This window comes from Propithecus coquereli, unplaced genomic scaffold, assembly GCF_000956105.1.
Source record: "Propithecus coquereli isolate 6110/MARCELLA unplaced genomic scaffold, Pcoq_1.0 Scaffold581, whole genome shotgun sequence".
NCBI lineage: Eukaryota > Metazoa > Chordata > Mammalia > Primates > Indriidae > Propithecus > Propithecus coquereli.
Window position 1 is genome coordinate 284281 of NW_012151741.1, and position 23712 is coordinate 307992.

The 23712-nt window shown below is 39.5% G+C and overlaps 1 protein-coding gene across 1 annotated transcript in view; it reads right to left on the reverse strand.

Moving 5' to 3' along the window:
- Positions 1-23712, reverse strand: part of PPP3CA (protein phosphatase 3, catalytic subunit, alpha isozyme) — a 334145-nt gene that overhangs the window by 43523 nt on the left and 266910 nt on the right. Inside the window, exons 6-8 of the mRNA XM_012658351.1 lie at positions 23369-23508; positions 12725-12802; positions 10240-10334 (exon numbers count right to left, since the gene is read on the reverse strand). Of these exons, the coding sequence (XP_012513805.1) occupies positions 10240-10334; positions 12725-12802; positions 23369-23508 (313 nt within the window). The remainder of the gene's footprint in view (positions 1-10239; positions 10335-12724; positions 12803-23368; positions 23509-23712) is intronic.

Here is a 23712-nt window from a genome sequence, read left to right on the forward strand (position 1 = left end):
ATTCACATATATCCATATTTTTCTGTAGTATGTATTATAGCATGTACAAACACAGTATTTACAACTCTTTCCATATCTAAATCGGACTTCTAACTCCTGTCTCCTTTTTTCCCCACTCAATGTCCTATTCTTGCTTGATGGATCCTGTTTTAAAAAGATTCCTTTTATTATTATTAATAATCATTTAGGTAAAGGGAAATTTCCTAATTCATAATGGATTCTGTATTTGTTAAGCAAGGATTACACTTGTCACTCACTTACTTTATAGCTCATGAGCTTAGGCACAAAGTATATTTTAAGTCATTTATGAAGATGAATTTCAAGTCTCCGATTTTTAGGTAATTTGATCATAATGATAATCTTCATGATGAGAAATTTAAAGCTTACATTGTTTGATTCAGTACCTAATACAGGGTCATTCATAGGCAAATTCTCAGTAGGTTCCATGTAATGACTAAACTTCAAGCAACCTGAAATATTTTATTAGTGATGGGTATAAACAGTAGGTATATGTAATTTACTTGAAGCTATGAGATAATGGCTTTGTTCGTATCAAGGACACATATGTGTCCTGCTACATACAATCCTTTTATGCCCACATGTAGCCCTTGTTCTACTCCTCTTCCTGGGTGGAAATGTCTTCTCAACCTTCACATACCTTCTACACTTTGTACATGCATCCTTCGTGGTACCTACAACACCTTCCTTAACTGTATTACAAGTTTCTAGATAAAGTGTGCATAACATTTTCTTACCTACACGAGGAAGGAGACTATACTAGATGTTTCTATGAAACAATATGGGCCAATCTTCTGATTGTGTGTGTGTGTGTGTGTGTGTGTGTGCGCGCGCGCGCTTTCCTTCTTAATATAATGTTAGCAAATTCTGAACCAGGTTATTATTTAAATACTGAATTTTGCGTAAAGTTAAGTAGAAGGAAGATGATAGGAGGGAGGAAGAAGGCACAGATCTTTTTCATTCTTTTATAGTGTTACGTGGCGTATCTGGCATGTGGCTGCTGCTCACTTGTATTGGTTGAAGAAAAGACCTAAGGAACGGACATAGAAAATGGAAGAAGAAAAGGAAGAAAGCGGGGAATAAACGAAAGATGGCTTGCAAAATGAGAATGAAAAGGAAATTTTCAGAAACATAAAACATATAATCATCAAATACTAAAAATACAATTAACAACATTTGAACAGAAGTCTGAAGGAACCCTGAAAGAATTTAGGAAGACAGCATTGGGTCACCTCAGAAGTTAAAATCTTCGTTTTAAAATTGTAAAAATGTGTAAAACAGATATGAGTGGAAATGATATTAGCTTTGTCACATAGTAACTGCGTGAACTTGGGCAAATATTTCTCCTTATTTGAGCTTTACCTTCCAAACTTGTAAAATAGGAATAATAATACCTCCCCTCTCATTTTCAAAGTATAAAGATCAAATAAAATAATGCATATGATTAACAGACATGATAATATATGCAACTAGATGAAATATTTGGCATCTGAGAAATGTAAAGCATTGTGAGTCAGTTTCAAACTCCTCAGGGTGTCAAGGTCATCTAATTTTAATAAGCCATTTTATAATTCCCACCGATGTTTCACATCTACAAACTGGGAGCCAGAGAATTTAGGGCCCAAAACTGATCCTTGGAAGTTGCTTAAGTCCAGTCAGACACTGTGAATAATTTCTAACATTATAGCTTCACACAGAGTATTTTAATTTCTTCTATTGAATATTGTTTGTTGTTAATGGGAATGAATCACTGGCAGTTATGGGTTCCTTACCAGTTTCAACTGGCACATTCCTTTAAGTTTTAATCCATATTATAATGATGCTAAAATGAGGCTTAAGCAAACCTAGACTAAACACAGAGAAAGAGATTTAGCTTAAGTTTCAAGCTACTGGAGGAGACGCATGGACGCAGCAAACACCGTGCCTACGCCTCGCTCTCATTCGGTGCAGCTGATACTAATCAGCTCCAGATGCATACGGGTGATGTCCCCTGGTAGGAGGTCCCCTGAAACTGGTGTCACCTGTATGCAGCCATATCCTTTTCACCTTCAAGCCTGTACTTTGTAGCAATCTTTGAGCTGCAGCTCTCAATGGTTCTAGGTTGTTATCTCCAAGATATCCTTGGCACTATGTTAATACTAAGTTCATGCACTTGATAGCAACATTGTTTTCCATGGAAGCAATGTCACGGCAAGACCTTCTGACACTGCTAGGGTAAAGTCGAAGAGTCCCTTGCAGGTCTAGAATTTCTAGATAATGAATCGCAAGTGACAATCCATCGATTCAAGTCTTTCACGTTACTTATATTGTTACTGTTTTTCTCCGTTAAATGCTTTATGCAGAATTAGATTTCTGCAGAAGTACTTTTCAGCCTAAGAATCAAAGAACCACCAGAGCTATCAGAAAATAAGGAATTCAACGCTGTAAGATGCATCCCAGATTGACCCTGTTCAGCGGGCTGCCAAAGAGCATGTACAACACATCCGTGTGGAGGGTTCAGCATTGAGGCGCCGCCTTTAAACCCCAGTAAACTTCCTTTAAACTCCCTTAACTCTGTGATCTGAAACCCTGTAATTCCCCACATAAAGCTTTGTGAAAAGCAAGGATTACCTTACACACCGCATTTTAGTTTGTTGAAGTTTCACAATTACGTAACTTACTAAGTTTACAATTACAGAGTAGTGATTTTCAAGAAATCAAGAAGGTTGTTTGTTAGAGCAAAGATATTTAGATTATGTGAAGAGTAAGCTTTAAATATTAACCCCTCATAGGTTATTTTCTATTTTACCCTCCCTTCCATTATTGAAACGTTTAACTGTAAGTAACTACTGGACTAAAACTAACCAATTTAGAACATGGCCTGCAGCAATGATACTCTCACGGCAGAGCCCAATAAACAAAAGCAAAAGTATAAGTGCTTAAGGGGATAAATTTTAAAAGGAGAAATGAATTATTTATTTCAGAAAAATGTAAAAGGTACTTTCACTGCATTCTTTTAATAATGCATATATTTGGATATATAATACTCATGTAATTTTAAAGTGATAACAAATGACTTCATTTCAAAAGCTTTTCTTTTCTTATTGAAGCATAGTTAGTCACCTAAACATAGGAGCCACAAGTTGAACGGCAGATTGGTGCAAACACTGCCCTGATCCAGGGGTCAGTTTGCTGTTTCGATCCCTGTGCTCTTTGTGTGAACCTTGGGGAAAGTATGCAACCCCCCTGTGCCCTGGTCCTTCATCAGTAAAATCAAGATTATAAGGTAATTCATAGAGTTGCTGGAGATTTAATGGATTTATACACAGAAATTCTTTGAGCAGCATCTGGCACATAGTAAGTGGTGAAAATGTTATTTATTATTATTATATGCTATTTATAAGAATAGAGTAAACAGCACATTATAGTGTGCTATCACAATAAAAAAGAAATATTTATATTTACTGAATATATTACGATCCTAAGACTTTAAAGAAAATATATCAAGCTCTATCACTCAAGGTGACAATGCTAATGACAATGGTAAGTGAAATTATAATCACAGTTGGATGAATTACACATGTTGAAGAGTCCTGGATACAATAAGCCGTGAGAAAAGACACTGTGTTGAAATCTCTCTGTACTTTATCCATTCATCCCAGAGCAGTGATCTCTCAGAAAACCAATCAAAACTTCTGAACCTGAAGTTCTCTTCAGCCTTAAATGTTTATATACATTTTCTCTATCACTTCATATTGATAATAAAAGGAGTTAGTACTAAGAGGTTTTATTTATAGATTCTACTTTGTTCCTTCATAAATTCTTATATCCCATACCATTTCTCAGCAGACAAAAATTCTTCAAGGTTTGATAATCATTACAAATTATCTTTTTATTGTATATAATTCTACCATCCTTACAGGGTTAAAGAATAAGAATCTTTATCAAATAAATGAAGTAATGAATTTTCTGGAGGGGGTATCTTACTTATTGTTTTGCTTTAGTCAAGAAAACAAAAACAAACAGACCCATTGTCCTACAATTTGTTAGAAAATATCAAATAACCAAATACTACCGTGAGTTTCTGTTTACATTTTCTGTATTGAAGTAAGAGATCCAGGGGAAACAGTTGCTCAAGACCAATTTAGAGGGTCTTTGGGTTTGAGATGATGGCTACGTGGCACAGCTCGTGTGAACCCTGGGAAAGCATGCGGTCCCCCTGCGCCCCAGCCTTCCATCAAAAAGAGTAAGATTATAAGGTAGGTAACATGACCACATTTATGCCTGTGCTTGTAAGGATACAAAAACGCTTTAAAAATGTTTATGGCGATGCTAAAGGGTAAGTTCCTGCTTAAGACAAGCCTCAGACTCTACAGAAATGAACCTCTGCTGTGAAATGTGGCTCAACTTTGTAGCGGGGTGAGCTTTTGATGTGCTGGGGAGAAGGGGACAGAGCTGCTACTCAGGGAAGCCTGGGCAGCGATTAAGCTCTCCTTTTGGAGACCTCGCATCTCCCTCCTGCACCCAGGATCAGGATCTGATCCAACTGGCTCTGAGTCTGGCTCCTTAGACAGAGGGTACCAGACATCTACACGCTTGTGAAAGATATTCCTGAATGGTACGACTGTCTCCTAGTGGGAAAAAATCATGCTGCTGTGTGGAACGAGCTTCTCAGGGCTGGCCACACACCACCCTGTGTAGACGGTGTCACCGAGGGCTCCTGTTAGAAGTCAGGGGACAAGACAAGCTTCTGAGACGTTGCATCTGCTCCTGTATGTTCACATCATGACTGCCAATAAAATGCTTGCCTTGTTCATTGTGTCCTCTCTTACAATGCTATCTCCTTCCAAGCCATAGATTCTCTTTTCATTTATAAATGGTATCTTCATGAAGCCCAGGACTATTTTTTGATTTGAAAGTATGTGAGGATATTGAAAAGGTCGAGCTGTGATAAGACTATAATGCTTTTTATCAACAATTCTATCAGTTGCCTTGTTTGTAAGTCCAAGACATCATCATCTTCCTTCCTATCTCCCTCCCTCCCTCCCACAGTCTCGCTCTGTCGCCCAGGCTAGAGTGTCGTGGTGGTGTCATCATAGCTCACTGTAACCTCAAATTCCTGGGCTCAAGTCATCCTCCTGCCTCAGCCCCCCAAGTAGCTGGGAATACAGGTGCACACCACCACACTCAGAAAATCTTTTGTTTTTAGTAGAGACTGGGTCCTACTCTTGCTCAGGCTGGTCTAGAACTGACCTCAAGTGATCCTCCTGCCTTGGCCTCCCAGAGTGCTAGGATTACAGGCATGAGCCACCATGCCCTGCCTGATTTTTTTATTGGTTGTCATTTTAATCTCCGGTCTTGATCGCTAAATTAATTTGGTCGCCATTAGATTTCCCTCTCAAATCCAAAATATGTTTCATTTAATCAATTTCCTTAATTTTACTGTCACTAACATTTCCTGGAAGGGAAATACACACCCCTGGTATGTATGTTTATATTTCTCTCCATACATATCATTTACCCATCCACCCATCCAATCCCACACCCACCCAACAACCCACATGAGCTGCAGAGAGCTGGTGCCACACAGAAATCTCCTATAACTTACGCTGCATTTCTCTACAGCACAAGTGTGTCTCTGGCAAGAACATGGATTGAAGTGCACACATCAAGGTGTAAAACACATTTTTCCAGAGGTTTATTACAATTTTTGGCCAAACTGAGTTATGCAAGCCAGTATGCACATCTGCTACTCTATTTCTCAATCCTGAGAGGTTTCACTCTTAAGGTTGCTCAAATGTCATTCCTTTGGTTAGACTTGTCCCCGCAGACTAATTTTCACTCTCGTATCTTACCACTCTTTTCTTTGTAGTATTTTCCAAATATACGTAAATAAACATTGGCAGAATTATTTATTTAATGCCTAACATACTGCCAGATTATTAAGCCCACTCAGGCAAAGACCATGTCTGTTTGGCTTAATTTACATCCCCAACACCCAGCATGGTGCTTGGTATATAGTAAGTTATCAATAAACGTTTGTTGCATTGGTGAGTGGTTGGGGTTCAACTCACTTTTACAGGTGGCCAATTATTGTAAAAAATTGAAGCTATGTGTCACTACTGCATTTTTTCTAGTGTTTGGTGTATTTGAGTAAATAGGAAATAGCTTTTCCTGTAGAGCTAGAGATTTACAGGAAAAAAACAATTCAGCAATCCAAATGCGCAAAGTGCTCTGCAAATGTTTAACTCCAACTTGGAAGGCATATCAGCACTGGTTATGGCAGTAATTTAAAGTGAGATACAGATCTGTGAGTCAATATTGACAGGGTACTTTTCAGCACTGTCTTGCTATTAAGTCTCAGGAAAAAAATGCTTCAATCAATGCATGTATTGACTGCTTATCACGTATGAGGTATGCAACTTGGCTTTACAATGTGTATCAAAAAGCCTCACGCTTCAAACTAATTATAATCTCATTAGGAAGTAACAGGAATGCATGGAAAAGCTAATTAGAGAAAAAAGTAAATGGTACATATAAGAGAAAATGATTGGCATTTCAGACATTCGGAGAAGGACCTACAACAGAAGTCTTCATGGAAACACAGGCTGGAGTGGGTCTGGTCTGTTTAGAAAGGCAGGAAGAGCAAGACAAGTTTTTTAGATGAAAAGCATGTGGGAAAAGACACAGAGAAACAGAAAGCCAAAAGCTGTTCAGGGAAATGAGTAGCACGATTTGGCTAAAGCAAAGGGTTCTCCCAGAGAGAAGCAGAGAGAGAGGTCACAATGGCAGCCTGAGTCATATAGCAGAATTATAAATAAGAAACTAAGGAAGAGGGGCAGGTCCTGCCAGCCTCCGTGAAGCCCTGTGCTAACATGTGGCAGAGCAGTAACAAGATAAAATATTCAATGATCATATCTTACTATTGCACAACATTTTGTTTCAAAGCAATTTTATGCATTATTCACAAAAGAACATTTTTTTTTCTCATTTTATAGAGATGGCACCGCACATCCAATAAATTTCAATGAGCTAGTTGTTTAACGGCAGAGCTGTGAGTCAAGCCAACATTTTTTGCTCTTGCATCTCGCTGCGGCAGCTGTCAGTGAGGAAACAGAAGCAGGAAGGGAGGAAGGAAGACATGCTAGCTAGCACGGGCTGGAAAGGATGGATCTGCATGCGTTCCTGTGGGCTACACCGAGGGATGGGACGCTCAGTCCTCGTGACTTTGTAAATGCTGCTTACTGACTGCAGACAAGCACGAGCCACTCATCGGAACTACTGGGCAGTTAGATCTGAATCTGATCACAGCTATTACTGGTTTTAAGATGGCAGAATAAACCCATTTTTCTCATTCTTTCATTTTGCAAGAGAGTATGACTGCTGTCATCATCTATGGAGCCTTAAGAATCAAGTCATACTTTACCTATTGGTTATAATTCCAGAGTCCTTTATGATCATCTAAGAATCAAATGGTTAACTCACAGAATCTTCAGAGCTGTTCTTCCACTGACTGTAGTCTGAAGGTGCTTGCAACCCAATTTTATCGAACAGCTTTATAAAATTCTAGTTAACATTAATTTCATTCAAATGCAGTAATCCTCACTTTCGCAGTGAACAACTGACTCCCACGTAATACATACGCCATTAGCACAATAGCTTTAAAACTGCTTCAGAAATTTTACACAAAATCCTTTTGAAATTATGCTCAAACTGAAGAATACATCTTTTCTCTCCCTATCAGTTCGTCTTTTTCTCTAAGGAGAATTTTTTCTTTTATGAAAAGGTTCCCAAAATGAAATGCTTCTATCTCCTTCCTGAGAGATTGTGATCTACCCCAAAGGCAAGGGAAGGTGGTAAAAGAACTACAAAATATCAAAGATAGTGCTACTGGTGTGTGTGTTTTTTTAAAGTTTCAACCTTGTTAAATGAGAACTATACAAAAACAAGCAACACACATCTCGTATGAGAAATAGCTATCGGTCCCAAGCAAAACTGCATTACCTGGAATTATAATGTATAAAAAGAGTCCAAATCTGTTTTCATGGAGTAAAATCTCAATTTTCTTCATTTTTTTTTTGTTTGTTTTGGTTTTTTCTTTAATTATTAGAAAACGAGTAAGTATAGTAAGTCCTATACTTGCTATACTCAGCAATCAGTCTCTGGCAAGAAAATGACTTTCTTTGACATTTCCTTTCTTAGGTTTAATAGAAAAAATTTTTTAATGCCATACAATAAAAGCCTGTGTTCAAATTTTACATATTTTTGGTAAATTACAGAATGGTGGTGGGATATACAGTAGAACCTACTGACGCCTTGCAGGTACCTAAGTGACTTCTCAGCTGCAAGATCGAGAGTCCTCATCCAATCAAAGGAATCAGCTTTTATCGGTTTCATACAAGAAGTATTTGCTGCTTGAAAAAAAAAAAAATCACTGGCCTTGACTTTATTTTCTTCCCTCTTTCTAATCAAACATTAACCATTCTTTAATATCCAGATCCTATTTTATCTGCAGGCCTTCTCTGACCATTCCAGAAAATTACCCCTTGCCAAAGATATTTAGTGTTTGGCTCTCTTAGTTTATAATTAATCACGCTGGGTCTTATATTTTTGTTAAATGACCCCGATGTCTTACTTTGTCAACTGCCTTATAAGAACGTGGCGTGTAGATCGTGTGTTTTATCTTACTTTGCATTCTCCTTGCCACAGACTACTGAGGGCAGCACCTCTTTTTCTAGAGACTGTCCCCTGCCCCTTCCCACCGCCACCCCAGGGTTGTGACGGAAACTGCACCGTACCCACTGGCAGCCGTGCTCCACGGCAGGGGAGAAGCCACCACTGTCAAAACGCGCGGTCGTGTGGCTACAGCACACGCCACTCTCTGGACTGCACGGGAGGGGGCCGGAGAGTCACGTGCTCCACCTCTAGGACACAGTGAGTGACAGGACAGGATGTGTGGCAGAGCTGTGGTTTGCCTCGTGGAGCAGGATCCCCGAAAGCTGCAGAAAGTGTGGGGGGCAGGGACCAGCTCTGAGCAGGAGGAGCTGGGAAAATGGGATGCATGAGGGAAACAAAGGCAGAAAGCTGAGAAGGACTGAGGACACCGAATAGGTGCTTGGGAACAAAGGTGGCCAAGGGCCGTATCAGGCATCCTGGACTCCAGGCCCGGGCCAGTAAGACACAGATCACGACTCGTGTATGCAGGCCATGGCTCTCATTCCGGGCGTGCTCACAAGGCAGACACTAGCCCGCCTTCTTCTGACCCTCCTGGGCTGTATCTGACCTTGTGTGTTTCATCTGCTCGCCTTTTCTCTTTACGTCTCCTTTCCTCTTCGTCTCAGAAAGCCACGTGGCCTGTGTATGACATCCAGACCCGTGCTGCCTAGAGTTAATGGCTTTTTCACCGTTTATGACCCATTCTGACACCTATAAACACTTCACATTAACTATTTCCAAATAAAGAGATTAACTTTATGAAAGAAAGTAATAATGCATCCTTTGCGCTTCCTTTTTTCCCTATAGTAAGTAAGTGTCCCTATAGACACCTTCTTGGTGTCTTTTTTTTTTTGTTTGTTTCTTTCAGACGCGCAGGGATGGAGTTTCAGACAGAAAGCGCAGGACACGGGACCAGAAGTGCCATTGATATCGGGTCATTACTTCCTAGTTGAGTGACCTTGGGCACAGCAATTAACCACAGCATATTAAAAGAGGAGGGGGCGAAGTGGCAATAATATTTACCTTGAAATTTACTTTAGTTTTTTTTTTTTTTTTTAGGAAATGAACAGGTACTTGTCTGGCCCAGGAGCCGATTCAGGATAGGTGCTCAATAAACGCAATTTGAATTTGAACGTCAAGCTACGCCTTTTTTTTTTTGCTTATTTTCTTGTTCCTTTCATGCACAATCACACTATTCTTATTTAAATCAACATCCATTTTAAGAAGCATGGTTCTGGATTACTTCCAATTATTATTTCTTTTAAAGTCTATCTACCACAGCAGCAGCTGCCAACCCCACTATATATTAAAATGTCCTAGAAAACATTTGAAAAATCACAGTGTCTGGGTCCAACTTCTGACCAACTGACTCTGTATCTCAGAGAGCGAACACAAAATGCGCATCAAACAATAACTGAAAAAGTAAGAGAAACGTAGAATGGTTAAGAATACTTAAGATCAAACCAAAATACAACGCCTTAAGTATACATATTATATAAAACCGCATGAAGGATTAAAAACATTTACCTTTGTTATTGTACACATCTAAGTAATTTGGTGCCGAAAAAATTGTAATTAGAGAAGGGAAGCCTGTTGTTTGGCTTTTCCTGTACATGCGATACCTGGAAACAACAAACACAAGTCAAAACCAGGCCACTATGGAAAAAAAAAATCAAACTATAGACTTAGAAAATTAAATGAGCTAAGTTCTATCATTCAAAGAGGGCCAATGACATAACAGTAAATAAAAAATTCTAAAGTCTGCTACACACAGACATCAGTCTTTTTCAGAGTGCCATGAAAGTATACGATCGGATATGCAATTTCCAAATAGGTATTTTTGAAGTTAGCAAACCCCATGGGAGAGGGGAATCCAGCGGAAAATTGTAATTCATATCCATGTGTTCAACAGAGAGGACAGGGGCTAATTCTGCACAGATACTTTGTACCAACCATATTTTCCAGCCAATACTTTCGATATAAAAACACCCAATAAGCAGAGCAATATATGAAGACTTACCACTAATAACCATGCCAATTATTCTATAAATCTACAATAATTCTGTAAAGGTTATATATTGGCATTTAGCCTGGACTAAATGATTTTCTTGTAAAAGAATATTTCCTTAAATCTACGAATTTTACAAATTGAGACTGTCTCTATTTTAGAATTTTATTTATTACCAATCTCTGCTTGTGTCTACAGGTCAATGACTATTGTCTCAGCAGAGTAATATTTAATCAATCAAGAGCAAAATAAAATATTAACAAGAACTTTGAAAATAAACCAACAATCCAGTTACTTTTCATCTACTAAAACAAAACTGATTTACAACACAACACTTTAGTTCTCACACAATCAAAAAGTATAGGAAACCCTGGGTCTTTTCCGCCAGAGTGCAAATGTATCTCCTGACTGCTTATATAACAGATTTAAGGAATATCACTTTAGAAACACCCCTGTAAAACAACAGAATTTTATCATTTCTTCAGTGTTCTATGTCACCTATTTCAGGTAGACTAACCATTCCTAATGTAGCTGGGTTCGAAAGGTAGCTCAAAAAATACCTTTCGACAGATAAATCCATAGCCACCTTAAAATGCGTAATTTTAAAAATACTTTGATTCCTCTCTTTCTGTAACTACTCAGACATGCTACATTACCCAAAAGAAAATTCACCCTTAAAAACCTTTTGGAATGTTCTAGAAATATGTATTCTGATTATGGGACCACGCTTTGTTGGGGAAATAAAAGTCAGTGTGAAAGACAGTAACACTCTTAATCCTATATCCTTACTTCACAGACCGAGGCCAGCTATGCCTACTTTATGACAAACAAAAACAAAGAAAAAGGATGATATGATCTCGATATTCCCACTGCTTATTTCAAACAAAAATACTAGATAGTAATTGATGCACTTAACATATTTTCAAGTGAGCCAATGATGTCAGGTATGGAGTGCAGATAAGATAAATCTGCCCCAATGGGCAGCCAGCCTCCTGCAATAGCTAAAATAGCAGGTGACACAACAGTCCTGAAAAGGGAGAAAAATTATCTGAAGACCCAACTGGTTGGGTATATAAACAGGTTACTTCGAACATCAGCTGCTACACACTGAATACATGATATTGGATCAGTGCATAGCTGTTGACTGCTTGCTTGAAAACAGCTAATTTTGAAAGTAGCTTAGTATCTGCCTTGATTCAGGGGCATCACAGACATGGCCCCCTTCAGAATACAGGCGTCTATATTTCCAATTTCAGCTCACAGGTTAAAAAAGAAAGTATTTCTACTTTTCAAAAAACCCAGAGTGTGAAGGGATGAGTTTAATCATTTAAAGGCAAACGGTATCTATCAGCGGAGCCTACTGGGAATGGGTATCGGACCTCCCATCTTACAATTAATTATGCTGATCTCTCCCTAATGCACATTTAATAGACCATTAAAAGTGAATATGTGATGTTTCTTAGTTTTCTAAACACTTAAAATAGGTCTACAACTCAAAAATTTACCAGACAACACAAAATCCATTTTATGCAACCATGTGGCAGTCAGAACATAGCATTGCCCCCTTTTTTAAACGTCCCCATTTTTTTCCTTTAAACCTTCAAAGCGATCAGGAATGGCATTCTTTAAAACGAGAACAATGTGTGGTGTCTGCTAAACGTTTAAGTGTAACTTTCAGTCTCATTCGCAGTCAAGACCGAGAAGTAGCTGGTAATTTGCTCACTCTCAGGGCGGTGGGAAAGGCAGGAACCGAGAGAACTAAAAGGCGGTGCCCGGGCAATGTTTAAGAAAATAAGCTGAAAATGGACCCGTTCAAGTCCACGATGGACGCACCCATTCCCCAGGACTCTGCCATGCCCATGTCACCCATCAGAAGACAATTTTAACGTCTAGTTCCTTGTGGGAATGAGTCTGGACAAAGGGACCCCGCAGAGGTGGAGCAAAGTGAGGCCGTTCTGACAAAGGGGAAAGCAAGGGTTCCAAAAAACCCCCCAAACCGCTCACCCTGCGTCTTGGGCTTCGTGGGCTCGGAGAATAGATAACAAGTTATTGTGCTGTAAGAATTCACAGACAGCCGGGTAACTGTCAGAGACAAAAAGAAAAGAGAAGCATCTATTATGAAATTATCAGCAGTAGTAGTACATTTATCTCTAGCATCCAGATCTATGTGGTTTGATCAAGTATAATCACAGATTCATCACTCATGAAACAAGCCACCTGGCTGTCAAGTTTTTCCCTGTGGCAGAGAAAGCACCTACAGTTGCACTTTTCACACAATCAGAAAGCGGTCGAGGTGTGTGAATTGGAAAAACACACACACACACACACACAAACACACACACACACACACAGGCCATTATATAACAACACTAGACAAGTGTCCACTCTCAGAGAAAATCAATTTTTACAAGTCCACATTTAAACACAAAGTCAACAGAAGCATTAATATAACATGAGAATGAATCTAAAATACACACTTCAATTTTCAGAAGTATCCCACCATCCGTATCTGTGTGTGCACGTGGGGTGTGTCACGCTAGGAATGAGTTAGCAGATGGAAGAGAAGTATACTCAGGAATTCAGTTATCAATTTACCTAACATCATGGGTGCAATGAAGCTGACTGTATCATTCAAAATCTAAACAAAATTATGGATCTTCACAAAGTTTTAAAATGTGTAGTTTAAATACAATCAGCAGTACTGTGTCTTAAGACTTATTTATCTCGACTTAATAAAAAATCCAGTATACAATTACTTTGTTTGCCTTTTAAGAAAGTCTCAAACTCAAAGAACTTCATTATAAATGAAATTCAAATTACAAATTAAACTTGGAAAACTCTTAAGTTATTATTACAGTCTCTGCTCTAAGAATTTTTAATGAGATAAATGTAAGGAATAGCCAACCAATAATTATAAATGAACTGCAAATACTCATTAGAACCTAAACTACATACATCATAGGAAATATTCCTCAATTATAAAAATAGCACTATGGGAAAATACTTGAGTAGTATATGCCACTAAAATAAAATTATTATAAAAGTGAAGATGAACAGATTCTATGCTATACATTTTGCACAAATTCCCCAATGAACGGGAAAAAAATACTACCAAGATGACATATAGTTACAGAGATAGTGATTGTAAAAAAGATTGTTATTTGGCAAAAATAGATGTGAAACTGAAAACAGTCTTCATGAGTGTGCACACATTTGTGTGTGTGTGTGTTCTGTAAAAGAGGAGATATCCATGAAAAAAGGAGGAGACAGCCATGGGTCCTCTACTTCCCAGTTGCCCCAGGTCAATTCAGTAAATAAAACATCTAACTGACGCACATGGGTGTTTCTTGCAAACCGGAGAGGACGGCCCGGAGTCTCCAAGTGGAAACATGCCCGTGTGGTCCCCAGGATCAGAAGTGGACCAACGTGTTTCCAACCTTCTGTTCTACTTAGACAGAAGGTGAGTAGGTGACCTTTCCAGATCAGTGTGTGTCAAGGGAAAAAAAAAAAAAAAAACACAAAGAACAAAAATCTTTACGTCAGAGACACTGGTTGATCTTCTAAAAAACAGCAGACGTATTTGGTGCATATTTAGCTATAAAATGCCCACCCAGTGGGCAGCACACAGTAGGTTCTCAATAAACGTTCCTTCCCTGTCTCTTTGAGCCCTTTCTTGTATTTCTTGCACCTTCACGATGCCTCTGTACGAAAGACAGTTTGTGTTGTGTCACTGCGGTCGCAGAGGTTGCCTGTCTACGTTTGTCACTTTTTTGCTCTTAGGCAAATGGCATGGCTGCTTTTCTCTTCCTCCCTTCTTTTGAAACAACTTACCCTAGACTTCTGAAAGTATTACTTTGAAATATGTTCTTCATGCTAAATTTGATACCCTATTGTGTTTACGCTAAGTTCTTCCCAATGGAAATACATACATCTAATTTTTAATGGACATTTTTTTAAAAATAAAATTAACCAAGCAGCAATTTGCTAGGTTAACAGCATTAAGTGAGACCTACTTGTATTATTTGCCTGGAGGGAACTCATTTTAAAGAAAAACTTCATAAGTACAAAAACATGCATAACTGAACACTCAGCCTTTCAAAGAATTACAAACATTTTCCTAATAAATTTTGAAAATACTTGTATATCATCTAGATTCCCATTATTGGTGAACTACCTGCCTAGCACACATTAAAGTTTTTAACAGAATTAGAAAAAACCCAAAAATTCTACAACATTTTTATGCTTTTTAATGGGAAGGATCACAAAGCACAAAATGCTCAAGCTGAAAAGCATTTTATTTACACACATACACACACACAGAATAGCAGGAAAAGCAGTGTTCTGAACACCTTAACACCATAGAGAATTGAAGAATCACTTATTCTCCCCAAATTTCTCAGAGATCCAGTTATGATTTGTTCCATTTTTCAAAGACAGTACGAACTACAGGCTGGGGTGGTAAGGCATGATTTTCGTCCTGAGGGTATTTGTTATCTAGGTAGGAACATAGAACATTATAAGAAATATTCTTTAAAAAAATTGAAGAATAAAAGTGCATTAAAGATAAAATAGTAGAAGTTTTAAAGAATTAGAAAGCAAGAAAGAGTGTATTTAGGTCTGAAATTAATCAGGGAAATCTTGAAAAATATCTATCTTACATTAGATCTTAAAGGAAATGAGGTATGCGGATCAATCGATAGGAAAGGGATTGGAATTCCCTCCAGAAAGCGTGAGGGATGGATGAGAAGCAGATTGCGCATGAACAAGGGTCAGGAAGGTAGGAAAGACAAAAACGTGAGAAATGGTAGAAAAACTAGCTCGGCATTACAGCAAATGGTTACTATTAGATCCGTTCTGTTTAATTCTCTTACTTTTGTTTCTACAGCATATTAAAGTATATTTTGGACCTTGCATTAAATCTCTCAGACTTAAGACTCTTTAACCATGATTTAGCCAGCAGGCATTATTAAAATGCTTTTTTAATGCTTTTATGACCTTACAGATACTTTCCCTGTGTAGTTTTTCTCCTGGGAAAGACCTACTCTTCCGCCAAGTCTTAAATTACCACCCCGAAGCCTTCCTTTCAGCCTGCCTCACCCTAAGGTGTACAACAGTGCTGTGCCCACCATGCACACACATGCGTCCCTTAACATAGGTATCTCATGTATCACTTATCACAGTGTCGATCACGATTACACATTTGCTCTCCAGCATTCGTGAATGCCTTAAGAGAGGAACTCTGCTCTTTCGTCTTTGTTTTCACGTCCTAAATGCAGAGCAGCAATCTGCCAGCTTGCTGTAGCCCGTGCTCCCTTGCTGAAGTGGACTCAGCAGGGGCAGCCGAGCAGGTGGGAGATGCAAAGTGTTCCTCTCCCACGTCCGTGCTCAGCAAAGCAGAGGCAGGCGGCGTGCGACCCCGCCACCACCGTGCAGGGAGAAGCCTCCAGCTCTTCTTGCCCCAGCAGCAGGGAGCACCCTGCCCGGCTGTTCAATCCTCCTCTGCTTCCCGGGGGCCTCGCAACGGTCGTTCAGCCCTGGGGTACCCTGGGGTTGCCCAAATGCCATCAGGCCTGTGTTTTCCTAGGATTTGCTGTGTTTCTTCTTGGCCCCAGCGTTCTCCAACTAGTTTGACGTTCACCCAGTGGCGATCAAGTTCTAAGGGGCCCTAACTCTTCCTGCCAGAATTTTCCCAGAGCTGAAATCCTCACTTGCACCTGGCTGCTGGCTGCCTCAGGAGTGGCAGGTGATTTTCATTTAAGGCAAACTTTTTATTAAAGTACAACGTCTATACGGAAAAGGGCACAAATCAGAAGATTACAACTTGATGGTAACGCCCTTGTCATCTGCACTCAAATAAAGACAGAACATCACCTGAACCCCAGGAACTCCTCATATCTCCTTCACTGGCCCCTCCTCACCGAGGGTACCTGCTATCATTTAACAACTGGTTTTCTCTGATGCTGAACTCTTATTTCGATGGACTCTCGGTACGCACTGTTTATTACCTGGCTTATTCCACGTGTCATTATACTCGGGACATTCATCCATGTTGCTATGTGCAGTTTTGGTTACCTCATTCTCATTTGCTGTATTTAGCTGGATACATGTACTAGAATTTACTATTCCTTCTACTAAATGGATATTTGGGCTATTTCCATTTCTTGGTTACTATGAGTACTGCTGTTTTTTGGTGCACGTATGTACACAATTTCTACTGGGTATACAAACAGACGTAGAATAGCTTAGTTACACTGAAGTTCAGCTTTGATATACAATGAAGCAGCTACATGTAATCCGGGAGTAGGAGCACAGTAAGACCATTCAGGTGGCATCTCTGCAGAATTTCAAGAGTGTCCCCTCCCTCGTATTTTCATGAATGACACTTTCCCTTCCTGCAAGAGCCTCTTCCCCAGTGATTCTGGTTGGATGTTCCACTAACTGTTTAAAACTCAGGTCTGATAACACCTTTACCATGACTAGTCCCTTAAGTTCCAATCCATGCCTTTTTTGGGTTAGGACCCCTCGACTCTGTGTGTGTGTGTGTGTGTGTGTGTGTGTGTGTGTGCGCGCGCGCACGCACACTCATCACGGCACTCTTCCCGTTGCATTTGACTTGTCTGTTTCCTCTTATCGGTCTCTACTACTAGACTGTCAGTCCCTTGAAAGCAGGGACTCTGAGTATCTACAAAACTTAGCAGAGAGCATACAAAATAGGTGCTCAGCTAATGCGTGTTGAATAATCGAATGAGTGAATGAATTCTCAAAAAAAAAAAAAAACCCACCCATGAATGGAACAGTATGAATTGGGGAGGGGAGGGAGGCAGAATACTGGTGAAACTGGGAGCAGGGAGCTCGAGTGTGGCATCAACTGATGAAAAATGAAGGTCCTGAACTCAGAGAGGGAAGGAGGGAAAGCAGGACGGTTTAGGTGCCGGTGACGCTACAAAGACAGTGTCAGTAAGACGTGATGACTTCTGGTGGCGATTTCAAAGCAAGAAGAAAAAGCAAACATCCTTGCCAGTCTGCATGACCGGGAGAATGAACAGTTAACAAAAATAGAAAAACCAGGAGGACTCCCCAGAGGGGGTTAAGCAAATGGGAAAGTAAATAAGGCTTTTCAGGCAAGGTGAGTTTAGGCCTAGGTGAAAAGTTCCCGCAGACACTAGACATAGAGGATTTGAGCCCAGGAAAGACAGAGGTGACGGGGCTAGAGACGGATTCAGGAATCGACCCCCAGAGTTACAGCTTACAGTGAATCTTGAGAAGTGGATGAGGTTCCCAGGAGTAAGTGTGAAGAAAAAAACGTCAAAAGCATAAAGAAGACAAAGGAAGAGGCAGTAAAGGAAGCAGGGAGCTGCCTGGTATATCAGAGGCGAATCAAGATCTGTAAAAGGAGGCCCCAGAGGATTTCAGGACAGAAGGGGCTGGCAGGCGTGGCAGCTGCTGCCGAGAAGCTGGGCAGAACGTGAGGAGAAGAAAGGCTGCCGATTTGTGACGGAGAGACGAGTAGCAATCTGGGTGAGCTGCAACTTGCAGCTTCAGAAACACTTTGAAAATGACTGTCAGGATGCCCATCAAATCTCAGAGCCTGGAGGAATTTCAGAACGTCTCATTTAACGCATTTTGAAACAAGGTAAACTCAGAACACGAATCTTGTATGAGTCATCCAAGGCAGAGATACAAACTGACAACCTAAGAACCAAATCCAGCTGCCAGTTTTCGTTGGGCTACATGGAAACGAACATCCGGCCTCCAATTTGTCACGATCCTCACTCATCTCCACAGTCCAACACTGGGCCTGCTTTAATTATCTCAATTATCTGCCTGAACACTGTAGACATTTGAGTGTGCAAACTCTGGCCTAAGATTATAAAGATAATGGTGACACTAGGGCAAAACACAGTTCTTATGGATTCTTTCCTCTCTGTCACTTGGCCTGTCTAACGTAACTCATGAACGCCATTAATAAATTCTTATCGATACATTTTTCTGTATAACTTCACTTCCTTTAAATCACGGCCCAGACACCATGTTATATCGTGGGTAGAGTGGCATATCACAGCAAATATGCCAACTACGTACAAACGTGTAACATAAAACTGGGAGTTACGGATCAAAATAACCGCCAATAACTCAAAATGGTCATTGCCACCAAATGTCTCCACCAATTTCATGGCTTGCTTGCGCCTACCTGAATGGACTTTATAAACCATGACGTCGTGGCTTAGGTGGCAATAAGAGGATCACAAGCTCTAGGAGAATGAGAGAGATATTTTCCTCTTCCTTAGGTAAGACATAATCTAGATTGCTTTGCCATTAGTCAGGGTCTCTATATAGACTTTAGATATTCAGCCACACACATGATCTGTATTTGTCATGGCTGAAGACCATGACCTATTAAGAAGCTCTAATAAGACGAGTTAAAATAATCATAATGTTGAGAACAAAATTGTGAAAACACGCTTAATTCTCTAATTATCCCCTAATATTAAAATTGATGGACTGTATTCCTGACATAAATATGGTTGTCTCTATATTAAGAAAACAAAAATACCATAACTTTATGGGCGTTCATTCTGGAATTTTTTTCAGAATATGACTTATTTGAACAACTGACTCACAAAACTAAAAGCAGAATGCTATATTACAAATTAATGCAATAGGACTCAATACCGAAATTGAGAGTATAGATTTTGTTTGGTATTACCTTATTGAAACACAACTCAGTATCAAACAGGTAATTTAAGCACCTATGGTATAATTAGGAACTTGACCCTAGATTTGGAAAACTGAACACATGGCTTTGATATACTTCAACAATACTTAACTTTTCATTAAAAGTTTAAACATCTTCGATAAAAAAATTCCTCCCAAATTAACTAAGTACTGAAAAGAAACCTTAGGCTTTTCAAAAATATTATACTATGCATCTTCATTTCAGCCAAAATAGATTCATTAGACTTGGTGCCAAAACTTCCAAAATACAGACGTGAACTATAAACTTTCTGATAAACAAGGTTAAAACAAACCTCTCTATTAATATTTATATAGAGAAAAACTATTCTTTGAACGATGCTTTATAGTATATAAGATTTTCTGTTCACAAACTGTAATGTATCAATCACACCAACAGCTGGAAAAAAGGGACATTTTTACCCTCATAGAAAAAACTTAATACATGGAACAAAATGTCCTACTGCTAAATAGCCATCTGATCGATGTCACACGAAAGGATGATATCTGCTCATGCCAGAGACAGAAGACATGTGTGTGGCTAATGTGTTTTACAGAATTCTTCCAGTCTTGCCGTTAGCTCAGCTGCCAGGGTTAGAAGTGAGCATTAACTTCAGGGAACATCAGTTTTGTTTTTTAAGTGCCAAATAACAGCAAGAACAATATTTATTCTAGAATTTAAAATTCTCAACTTCTCCATACTCTCTTTTCTCTTTGACTCTGGCAGCTTTCACATAAGTTGTATGTCTAATGATAAGGGACCCCAGGAAACAAGAGGACAATCAGATGTGGCAGGGTAACAGGTGATCTGTCAGAAAGGCAGTGAGGTCAGGCAGAAACCCAGTCATGCTGTAGATTCCTTCTGGCAGTGCTCTCAAACGTTACCGAATGGGCAAACCCCCAGAGATTTGCAAATGTAAGAAAATTATTATAAGAATTATTTTCAACTTGGCTTGTCAGGTTGCTAAAAATAAATTTACTGTGGTACCTATACACTGTATAGCTGCCAATTTTAATATATCCAGGAAGCCTGATAAACTTTTTTTTAAAAAAAAGAATGACTTGAATAGAATTTAATTAACCAATGTAAAGTTGTTTTTCTAATTCAAGATATGAAAACTGGTAAAATTTTTAAACATGATTACTTAATTGAATAAAAAAACAAAGTTGGCATCGGATTTTTCTCTAGAGTTCTTGAAACAGAACAAATTTTCTATTAAATCCTACCATCTTCTTCAGTAGCCACACGTTGCATGCTCTGTTCTGCCTTTTCTATTATTCACAGAAAATTTACACACAGGTACGCTCATTTTATCGCACTTCACTTTATTGCACTTTGCAGATACGATGTTTTGCACAAATCAAAGGTCTGTGGCAACACTGTGTTGAGCCAGTCTGTTGGTGCCATTTTCCCAATAGCATGTCTTCCCATCGTCATGTCTCTGTGTCACACTCTGGTAACTAACATAATATTTCAAACGTTTTTATTATTATTGTATCTATTACGGTGACCCAAGGTTACTGCTCTTTGATGTTACTATTGCAATCGTTTTGGGTGCCATGAACCACATCCACATTAAGATGACAAACTTAACTGATAAATGTCCTGTATCTTCTGACTGTTCCACTGTGGCCACTTTCCCATCTCTTTTCCCCTGCTTAGGCCTCCCTATTTCCTGAGACACAACAATATTGAAATTAGGCCAATGAATCACCCTACAATGGCCTCGAAGCGTTAAAGTGAAAGGAAGAGTCAGAGGTCCCTCATGTTAAATCTAAAGCTAGAAATTATTAAGCTCGGTAAGGAAGGCATGCCAAAAGCCCAGATAGGCCGAACGTTAGGCCTTGTGTACCCAACAGTTAGCCAAGTTGTGAATGCAAAGAAAGTTTCTGAAGGAAATGAATAGTGCCACTCCCGTGAACACACGAATGATAAGAAAACAAAACAGCCATATTGCTGATATGGAGAATGTTTTAGTGGTCTGGATAGACGATCAAACTGGCCACAATGCTCCCGTAAGCCAAAGTCGAATTTACAGCAAGGTTGCAACTCTCTTCAATTCTATGAAGGCTGAGAGAGCTGAGGAAGTTGCGGAAGAAAAGGTGGAAGTAGCAGAGGTTGGTTCAGGAGATTTAAGAAAAAAAGCCATTTTCATAAAAATACAAGGTGAAACAGCAAGTGCTGATATAGAAGCTGTAGCAAGTTATCCGGAAGATCTAGCTAAGATGAATGAAGGTGGGTGCACCAAATAATGGATTTTCAGTGGAGACGAAACAACCTTCCATTTGGAAGAAGATGCCGTCTAGGACTTTCAACAGCTAGAGAGAAGTCAGTGCCTGGCTTCAATGTTTCAGAGGACAGGCTGACTCTTTTATTAGGGGCTTATGCAGCTGGACACTTTAAGGTAAACCCAATGCTCATTTTACGTTCTGAAAAGCTAAGGGCCCCTAAGAATTACGCTAAATCTACTACGTCTGTGCTCTAGAAATGGAACAAAACCTGGATGACAGCACATCTATTTATAGCATGGTTTACTGAATATTTTAAGTCCACTGTTACAACCTACATCTCAGAAAAAGAAGATTCTTTTCAAAATATTACTGCACACTGACAATGCACTTGGTTCCCCAAGAGCTCTGATGGAGATATACAAGGATGAATGTTGTTTTCACGCCCGCTAACATAATATTTATTTGTCAGCCCATGGATTAACGAGTAATTTTGGCTTTCGAGCTTATTATTTGAGAAATACATTTTATAAAGCGATAGCTGTCATAGGTAGTGATTCCTGTGATGGATCTGGGCAAAGCAAATTGAAAACCTTCTGGAGAGGATTCACCATTTTAGATGTTACTAAGAACATTCGTGATCCACGGGATGAGGTTGAAATATCAACATTAACAGGAGTTTGGAAGAAGTTGATGCTGACCCTCACGAATGACTTTGAAGGATTCAAGACTTCAGTGGAGGAAGTAACTGCAGATGTGGTGGAAACAGCAAGAGAACTAGAAGTGGAGCCTGAAGATGGGACCGAATTGCTGCAATCTCATGACAAAACTTGAGCAAGTGAAAAGCTGCTTCTTAGACAAGCAAAGAAAGTGGTTTCTTGAGATGGAACCTACTCCTGGTGAAGATGCTGTGAACACTGTTGAGATGAGACAACAAAGGATTCAGAATATTCCATAAACAGTTGGTGAAGCAGCAGCAAGTTTAGAGAGCACTGAACGCAATTTTGAAAAAGGTTCTACTGTGGGTAAAACGCTATTCAACAGCATCTCGCAGTAGAGAAATCTTTCAGGAAAAAAGAGCCAACTGATGAACAAACTTTGTCGTTATCGTATTTTAAGCAATTGCCATCGTCATGCCAACCCTCGGCAACCACCACCTTGCTCGGTCGGTAGCCACCAACATCGAGGCGAGACCCTCCACCAACAAAAAGATGAACTCACTGAAGGCTGGGATGATCATTAGCATTTTTTAGCAATAAAGCATTTTGAAATTAAGGTCTGTACGCTTTTAAACAATACAATACTATGGCACACTTGATAGACTACAGTAGAATGCAAACAGAACTTTTATATATATTGGGAAATCAGAAAATTCGTGACTCACTTTATTGCGATATTCACTTTAGTGCAATGGTTTGGAACTGAACCTGTAATATCTCCAAGGAATATGTCTACAAATGTAGACATACATATTTTACATTTATTTACTCACTTATTCATTTCTTTATATTTTCAGTTTCCAAGCACTAAGAGCCCATCTGAACCAGACTTTCAAAGTGAACCCTGCATCTATACTGGTTTCCTAAAGAAGTCACACAAACACCACAAACGAGTCGAACACATGGACCAGCAAGTTCCAGCATTCGTGAAGCAGACGTGTAAGGCACACACGCTCTCCGCCCTCACCTGTAGAAGTACGAACACCCCCTGACCGTGTTGTGGGTGAAATGTTCCTGAGTCTTCTCGTTTCCGAAGTCCTCTAGGGGGTCTGACCACAGGATGTCACACATAGGTCCGTAAGCAGGTGGTTCTTTGAATCGGTCTAACTAAAAAAAAAAAATAGAAGACAGAGAGAAAAATACTAATCTTTAGAAACTTGGAATTCAGAAAATACAAGAAACAAGCTCTGTGCAGCGCCCTCCTTCTCGACGGCCGCAGTGCAGGGTGAACTGTCTTCTCTCCCTCTCCCCGTTCTCCTTGCTCCTCGTTCTTACACCTTCCGTCTTCTCTCCAGCTTTCTTCACGAGCTC